Source organism: Triplophysa rosa, unplaced genomic scaffold (assembly GCF_024868665.1).
Source record: "Triplophysa rosa unplaced genomic scaffold, Trosa_1v2 scaffold409_ERROPOS74948, whole genome shotgun sequence".
NCBI classification, from domain to species: domain Eukaryota; kingdom Metazoa; phylum Chordata; class Actinopteri; order Cypriniformes; family Nemacheilidae; genus Triplophysa; species Triplophysa rosa.
Window position 1 is genome coordinate 45,592 of NW_026634409.1, and position 9,178 is coordinate 54,769.

General features: G+C 37.8%; 1 protein-coding gene across 1 annotated transcript; it reads right to left on the reverse strand.

Annotated features, from left to right (window-relative positions):
- Nucleotides 1-255: 255 nt before the first annotated feature.
- On the reverse strand, nt 256-7,361 carry lyplal1 (lysophospholipase like 1). The gene is made up of 5 exons (XM_057328209.1): nt 7,236-7,361; nt 5,716-5,815; nt 5,441-5,610; nt 1,007-1,122; nt 256-904 (listed from the first exon to the last, which is right to left on the reverse strand). The coding sequence occupies exons 1-5, from the start codon at nt 7,318-7,320 to the stop codon at nt 683-685; spliced, it is 693 nt and encodes a 230-aa protein (XP_057184192.1). The 5' UTR covers nt 7,321-7,361; the 3' UTR covers nt 256-682.
- Between the last annotated feature and the right edge of the window lie 1,817 nt (nt 7,362-9,178).

Here is a 9,178-nt window from a genome sequence, read left to right on the forward strand (position 1 = left end):
GGCTCCAGACCACAGAGCTGAGTGGCATTCCTTCTCTCTGGTGTGATAGCTCTACCTGCCGCTTCAGCCTGACCACAGACGCTACGGGCCAAACCAGACTTCATGGAACATTCATCAAAGCCTACAGAATGTGCCTCACTGAGAACTTTAAAGTGGTTGGCGCTACAGGCTATGAAATGTGCACAATCAAGTCTTCTTGAGGTGAAACTCATGCAGACGAATCAAGGATTATAACTATATTAACTTACCTTTATGCACACAAATGACAGAAAAAATTATGATTTAGCACACTACACATATAGATACAAACGTGTACAATGCACAAAGCAGAACCAAAGTTTAAAAAACATAACATAAATACATCATTAGGAATCAATAGAGCGAGCATTATACATTTTAGCATTTTCCTTAAACAAGACTATCATGTTGCTGTTAGTTAAAAAGACCACATTTATGATACATTTTAGGGGTGTTTTTTTATTATTTTCAAGCTTTACACCTCATTCAGTTTAACATGGAAAAGGCTAACCAGGATATTCTTTAAAAACATCTTTGTTTCACAGAAGAATGTCGTTTGGGTTGAAAATGACATGAGAGTAAGACCCCTGGTTGAGTAAAGTACTCCTTGGATTGTAGGTGGGATATTGAAAAACAGTGGTCACTGTCCAGCATTGACAAGGCCTTAAAGAGAAAGCTTCTTCAGGATCCAGGATCGTAGTAACTCCAGTTCTTGCAGACACAACTGATGGTTGAGGTCTGGGAAGGAATGAAAATACGTATTGAGGCCAGCTTTCTTCAACAGAGCGTTTGTCTCTTCACCCCAGCTATGGAAAACAAGCTCGTCTGCTCCCCCGTGGCATTGGAAAAGCTCAGGTAGGGGGCATTGTGCTGAACTCTCTACTGCCTGTGAAATGTAAATATGACACAAATATTTATTGGGCATCAATAATATTAATATTATGAGCATAAATAAATATTGCTCATATTACATAAGGACATGAACCACCTGATATACAACTGAATCCTTGTTAAGAAAGCCGGACAGAGCGAAGACACCAGCAACATCCTGATGATATCTGCATGCCATATGCAGTGCCATGGCTCCACCCATGGAGAAGCCACCTAGAAGAAATGACCAGTGGGTCAAAAAACAATAATCTAAAAATATAACAGTTTAAATAAAACAAATATACCAAAACGATTAGTAATTAATTGTTACAAATCATGTAAAGTGTATCATACTTGATTGGGAAACTAAACATTTAATTAAACTTTCAGAATTTCCTTAGTCTTAAATAACTGAGAAGATAGTGATCAAAAAGGTGCCGATAAATGTGTTATGTCAACGTTTTCACCGAGTTTTGAACGGGCGTGATAATGTGCATAAAATGGTTAAGTATGATTCGTTTTTCGATAATTATACCTCATGTCTTTCTTAACTGAAAATAACTTGCCCTGAAATATCTTAAAATATGACAGTGTCATTGTTTTGTCTCAAGATGCACACCATTAATGTATTTTCTAAGACATTTTTATAAAAGCGACTTTAATATTATAATTTAACTAAGGCCGTTTTCAGATTGGGCTTGTTTGCTGCGAACTTGACCGTTGGTTTGGTTTCACACTGGTGTGTTTGCGTTCGTCTTACGTCATCAAAAATGTACACGGCGCATGACAGAAAACAGATAAATTTATTGTGTTTTTATTCGTTTGGTGCTATTATGCACAGCAGAGTAAATTACATTTGGGTTTACTGTATGCGCATTGCATGCAGATGGCTTTCTGCTGCTTGCAAACAGACTATTTTGAGGAAACAGTGGATTACCATTGACCCGCTGCTCTGGTTCCACTCGCAACGCAAAAATACGATGCAGGTTCACTCTTGCTCGAATCCAAGGTAAATCATCAACACTATCATCTCTTACATGTTTTTTAGTGAAGGAAATACATCGTAATCGGCTTAAACGCATGCGCAGGTCACTTTACTTCCTCATCAAGTGCGCACCCGGGTCCATGTTGCTTTTCATATTCATGCCACGCCACAGTTTGAGAGCAAACGTTCCGAACTAAACTTAAATTGTGAAAGCCACCGAAGGCATAGTCCTGGCTTAAAGGGATACTTCACCCAAAAATTCTGCCATCATTTACTCACCTTTGACTTCCAAATCTGTATAAATTTCTTTGTTCTGATGAACAGAGAGAAAGATATTTGAAAGAATGCTTATAACCATACAGATTTTGCCCCCCATTGACTACCATAGTAGGTAACAATACAATGGTAGTCTAAAGTGCCCCAGAACTGTTTGCTGTCCTACATTCTTCAAAATGTCTTCTTTTGTGTTCAACACAACAACAAAAAAAAAGATAAAGTAAATTGGGAGTCAATGGGGGGCAAGATCTGTTTGGTTATAATCATTCTTCCAAATATCTTTCTCTGTGTTCATCAGAACAAAGAAATTTATACAGATTTGGAACAAATCGAAGGTGAGTAAATGATGACAGAATTTAAATTTTTGGGTGAAGTATCCCTTTAAGCTAAGCCTTGTCTTTGAAACCGGGCCTCAGAGACTGACATGTTTGTATTGTCGAAAATGCTAAATTCAGTTGATACAAATTCCCTAAAATAAAAAAAAGATGTTTACTTTTTATCAGGAATGTTTTTACGGTTATTTGTATGTGGGTATATTGTTCGCATCAGAAGTGTGCTTATGTTACCTTAAAATGCTGTCTAGGCAGGAAACTAGTTTTAAGCCATGCCTGTGTGTGTAAGTGATCCGCATGCCATTACTTCATCTGAACACGGATGCAAATGAGATTTCAGAGCTTCAGTGGAGGGGAAAATTATCAGTGAATAATGATTTGCATGCAAAACTATCATACAGCTTGAGAAGACTTGGCAGTGCGAACATTCTGCTAAACTTTGCCTGAAGAGGACATTAAAAAGTGTGTGTAGTTCAATGTGGGCTATGGCAGTCCAAAATCTCTATTCTGCTCAAGTTAAGTGAGGTAAAAAGTAAGCCGTGAACCACATAAAAACAGATGAAAGCTAGTCTTTAGTTCCACATCATGAAATCTCTCAAGTTTTCTTTCAAGACTGTGCTTAATCTTACACATCTGGGCAAATCTGGGTACAACATCTGGGAAAGTGTAAACGTACCCATCAGTCTGTCAGAGCAGGTGGGAGGCGCCATGTTAAGACAGAGGGTTGAGTTCACACGTTCATTAACAATTTAACAGATTTGATTATTTATGTCTCCGGGTCTAATTCATTGCCATTTGACCAAAATTGTCAGCTACTTTTCCTCAAAGAGTGTTAAACATTGCCTCCGTTCTAATATTAAACTCCACATAGTTCCTACACACCACTGTTATTTGGCTGCAAATTCCACACATGCGTGTTTGCCACCTAGCAGGGCTTTTCCCATTAATTCCAACACGTAAACGATTGGATATCCTACGGCCGTTCTTTGGAAAGCGTTTTCCATGGAAAGTTCTGCCGCTTGTCTGTCCGTCAGCCTGAGAAGTGGACTCAGCGTACAGACCACTTTGTTTCTCCGGCGTGCAGAGTGACTCCAATGAGTATTTATAGTTAATGACAAAATGTTATGATTTAGGAAGATAATATTTCAGCAGTCTCACAGAAACATGTGTTTTTTGAATCAGTTTCTTTGGAACTGAGTTCAGGGGCTTTTCTGTCCTTCCACACAGAACCTTTTCACACACAGACTTTTTTTGCACTTTTCACATTTTACAACTATTTTGGGCCACTCATATGTTATTGGCTGGTCAGTTAACCCCTCCCTGATAGTTGCCTTGTGTGTGAAGGACTAATTTATCAAAAACAAAACTTTCATCATTTACTCATCATGATGTTGTTGCAAACATGTATTCTTTCATATGTAAAAAATAGAACATCCTATCTGTCCTCTGTCATCCAGAGTCGAAGAGCAGGAGCCGACTTCAATTTTAGTCCATTCTTTCGTATGGCTTCGGTATATTTGAAGAGTTTATTTCCAAAGTGAGATAACTCAGTTTTTAATTTTTTTTAAAAATCATGTTTTTTATTGCGCATTCCAATTAATATTGATCAAACTGCAGTTGGTTTGTTTTGATCTAAGCCATAATAACTAAAAAATACAGCTAACTAACACAATAAAAACATGATAACATAATAAAAAACAGTTATCTCATTTTGGAAACAAATTCTTAATTTGGAATATAGTGCTTAAAGGGATAGTTCACCCCAAAATGAAAATTCTGTCATCATTTACTCACCCTCAGATTGTTCCTAATCTGTATAAATTTATTTGTTCTGCTAAACACCAAGAAAGATATTTGGAAGAATGTCAGTAACTAAACAGATTCCACCCCCCATTGACTCCCATAGTATTTATTTTCCCTACTATGGCAGTCAATGGGGGGTGAGATCTGTTTGGTTACTGACATTCTTCCCTATTTCTTTTCTGTTCATCAGAGCAAAGAAATTTATACAAGTTTGGAACAACTTGAGAGTGAGTAAATAATGACGGAATTTTCATTTTTGGGTGAACTAAGAAATTCTTTAGTGAAGTGAGAAAGTCATACTTGCTTTGCTTTGGAATGACATTCGTTCGCTTAACTTTTTGGATACTTTTCCTTAAAGGAAATCTTAAAGAAATTGTTCCATTGCTCCATCCAATTTTTCCAGGAATTGTTCTTAAAGAAACATTGAGTTCCATCCAGACACAAATTGACATCATTTAACTGAATATACAGTTAGGTGAATTCAATACAGTAGTAATACATTATGACTCACTGTGTTGTTTTTGCTACATCATCCACATACAGTATGCTATTCTCTGGGGGGTCTGTTGCTGTCAGATGTAGCATAAACGACACAACTGATGTAATTTTACTCTAAAATTGTTTAAATATCAGATTCTTCTCAACAAAATCAATCTGTTTGTGTTCTGCAGAGCAAAGTCATGCTGGTTTCAAACGACAGGAGGGTGAGTAAATGAAAAAAAAAAACATTTTCACTAATCCTTTAACCTCCTTTAAATGTCTATTCAGGCAAGTGCACTTAATGTGTGGGATTTTACCAGGGATATACGAAGAATCCTTTATACTGAATGATCTTCTGGCACTTTTATATCATTGTGATATATTTGTGAACCCGATAACTCAAATATTTTAAGATAAAGCTTAGCAGAAACCAGAGCATCATCCAGAAATTCTTTTTGGCCCATTCTGGCAACATATGAAAGGAACAGGAAACTTGATAAGTTTCACCCTTCATTTTACACAACGCGGGATTGAGTTATGAGCAGTGGTCTGAGACTCTGCTTAATTTGGAACAAGTGGAGTGTGTAAGGCAGAAGAAAGCAATAGGGAAGGGAAAGATAGATGGAGGTTGACTTTGAGGAGAAAGGGGTAAAAAAAACAATAGAGCCCACCGTACCAATAATCATCCTGTGTTTGGGTATTCCTGCTCGGATCTCATCTTGGACAATGGCACTTAAATTATTGCACATGGAATCTATAGACTCCAAATGTTCTGGGCAATCCTGAGAAATCTTGTGACGATCAAACCACACGTGAGACTGAGCCCCCTTCATAGGTGTGTATGGCCTAAAACAACACAGGCAACTTGACTGTCAGAGAGACTGCAAATTGAAGTATAGCAATTAGTATTGCCATAAGTTTTTTTAATTGTCTATCTGGAAGAATGTTTACCTGGTTGGTGCTGTGGGGTAAATCAGACGAATATTTTCAAATGCCAGGTTTTGTCCAAACACATCACAAACCCATCTAAGCAATCCTGGCCCAGTGTCTCCTGAATGTAATGAGAGAAAAACATATTCACGCTACCATCCTTCTTACATCAGACTAAATTAGTCTACTGTTTATAAATGTTAAAGAAATGACCTATCACTGTGGTAATGCATTTTGTGAAATAACCATATTACATGGAAGCATATTTACACTTCACGAGTTCGCATTAACATGTAATCTGATAAAATAAAGCATATTTGGTGTGCTGTCCGAGGGGAGGGCTCCGAGCTCAGAATTTTGCCCAGAACCCTGAGTACCCCCCTCTTTAACTGGATGCAAGTAGAGAGTGAGGCGATGGGGTGGAGGAGGGTTGCAGCAAAAACTGTCGTGAGACAGCGGCGAGGGATGGCTTTATATAGCGTCTTCTCTGCGCTAATTGGTTGGATTACATTATCATGCTCTTCCCAAACTTAGTTAAATAAAGTTTTTACTTCAATAAAATTAATGTGTAAGTCTTGTGGAGGTTTTTTGATACATAAATATTCAAATATTAATGGTGCTTGCTCCAAAAACCACCATGATACTGTGGTGTTCTGGGTGTCTCCCAGGATGTTACTGACTCAGGTCAAAAAAAGTCCCCGCCCCCAAGTTTATGAATCTTCATTCAATGGCTATTGGACTTCTTTGGCCAATTTTATCATTCATCATTACAAATTTGGTGTCAGACCACTTTTAAAAAGTAATAGTACATGTCTCACATAAATTCAGGCATTGTTTATATTCAAAGCACAAAATGTACATGGCACATAATATATTCAGAGATATGAGGTGTTGAGAGTTTTTAAACCCTAAACTACAGGTGTGAGCAACAGTGATGCAAACAACACAAAAAAATACTTATAGGAATCCTATAATAGGATGTATGTCATATATCGGTTCCACTTTATGTCTTGAAATACCGTGAATTAAAAAAACGTTTATACTTGTTTTGCGTTTACGTGTTGTGGGTAGATATAGGGTTAGGAACAACTCTTTAAGAAATATACACTGGTGTGTGTGTGTGTGGATAACAGTCAGTCAGTCTCTGCCCTGTATTAAAGCCATGCACACTGGCATAAGTTACCTGTACGACACGGTCAAATGCGGTCACATCATGACGCGTTGTTTTGTGCATTTCTAAAGGTTGGTGTGTGGTTACAGCCGGGCGTCCTCTAAACGCAGTATCTCTCACCATAAACACTGCGTTTGTAAGTATGCATAATGACATACCAAAAGGCATAGTGTTACTGAAAATGCAGTCCATGTTTTTAAACGCGTCTCAAAACTCCAGCGTCATGAAGCATTGTTTTTCATCTGGGCATTTAGACGTAATGCAACCCCTTTAAATAATATCTGCTCGCTACCTTGATAACAAACGACAGGCGTAGACACGATGCGTTTACGTGAGAAATAACAGTTACTTTAATCTTTGAAAAAAGCACCTGAACCGTGAAGAAAGATAACAGACGCTGTGTGTTTTCCAGTTTGACTCACAACATTCCTCTGTAGCGTAACTGCGGCGGCCATACTCCTCTGACGTTATCTCGCGATACTCCCTCAGTATTCCCAACGTCACAGATCACGTTCATGCATGCGAGACGAGTGAGGAGAAACCAAACCGCACTGACTGTTAGCGCAAGTGACAGATTTGTTTGTTCTAACAGCAATAGAAATGTGGGTTAACCCTACTCTATAGACTCTGTTAGTAAGCACCACAATGGTGAGTGTTCAGTTTCTGGGGTTAGTGGCTTTTTAACTAAACATAGCCTATACTGTACGTCTGTGAACTGTACAGTTGTCCAGGATCAGGTGCAACAATATCAAACCAGTGCTTTGACTGATAGAAACTGTAATTAAATGAATATTACATTGTATAGAATCACATAAAACATAAAGACAAACACGACAACCTTCCAGACCTTACATTTATATAAAAAACTTTACATGAGAACATGATTAAACATTTTTGTTTATTTTATAATAAATTCAAATTTTATTATAAAGTTCCCATATTATAAACACACCATCGTTTTATCCAGTGTGGTTACAGGTTTCTTATAGCCTAGTCCTTACAACTTTACTATTTACTACTAATCTTTTCAATTGAAATAAAAGAAGAGTACTTTGATCTTCTTTCACAGCCTTTGTACTTATTTACCAAAATGAACAATTCGGGGAACAGTTACAGAAGAATTAATTTATAATCCCCAGCCATTCACCATTGACTGTTACAGTAAAAAAATCCTGATACGAATATACACAGTTTGTATGAGAGAAAACACCATCATTTGGCCATAGAAATTTAGGGGATGTCTACAAGTTCCCTTATACGGAGACCGGGAGGGGACATGCTCGTTTCACTTAGTTTTGTTGTGGCCACGAGATATTACCTCGTGGGAACGTGATAATATGTTGTGGCCACGAGATGTTACCTCGTGGGAACGCGATATTATGTTGTGGCAACGAGATCAGCTTGTTGAGGTAACGACATCCTTATGTTGTGGCCACGCCATGTGAAGTCGTTCCCTTAAGATCCTATGGTGAGGGAACGACTTCCTTTCTTGTGGCCACGACTTTGTATGTTGAGGGAACGACATCCTTATCTCGTGGCCACGACTTCGTATGTTGAGGGAACGACTTCCTTATCTTGTGGCCACGACTTAGTATGTTGAGGGAATGACATCCTTATCTTGTGGCCACGACTTAAATGCGTGCGCGTCTATTAGCGCTAACTATCAGAAATAGATAGGACTATAATAATATTTATTTTTAATTAAGATATAGCGCTGAACTAATTAAAAAACACATTAGTTTCCTTTTAGTCATTTCTATTTTTTCCTGTGATAAATTAATAGGTTTAATTGCGATATGGCTGGGCTGCACGATTAAGTCAAAAGTGTATTTTTTACATTATTCCCCTTGATATTGTATTGTAATTATTAATGATGATTCGTCTTTACATTTTATAATGATTTCAAGGATCCAATTTCGGCGCGGGATTGCGCATAATTTAAATCGCCTTAATAATGCGAGAAGTTCCGGCAAAAGTGTTGGCCTATTTGCTTAATCTCGGATCAAATAATGAAATAAACATACTGACGAGAACGAAATGAAATCAACATGTGAAACAGTCTGTCTTTATTCTAGAATTTAATTATACAATCTCCGTACCAGCCTTCTCTGTCTTTAGGTCAAACTGGCCCATATTGCTTATACTGCGCTTCTGGAGCACTCCATTTTGTCCGAAAAGCAAAGTATGAAGTTATAAGCATATTTCATACAGAGATCTCGGAAAATGAACTATCGGAAATAGTTCACGCACAATGTGTCCCAGGATTTGTCTCGGGATGTCATATTATCACGCAAAATGTGTTGCAGGATCGTT

Coding starts and splice junctions, on each gene's coding strand:
- lyplal1 (XM_057328209.1), bottom strand. CDS start 7,320: ATGGCCGCCGCAGTTACGCTACAGAGGAATGTTGTGAGTCAAACTGGA. Junction 5,816..7,235: donor TATCTTTCTTCACGGTTCAG/GTGCTTTTTTCA, acceptor CATTACATTCAG/GAGACACTGGGCCAGGATTG. Junction 5,611..5,715: donor TACCCCACAGCACCAACCAG/GTAAACATTCTT, acceptor GTGTTGTTTTAG/GCCATACACACCTATGAAGG.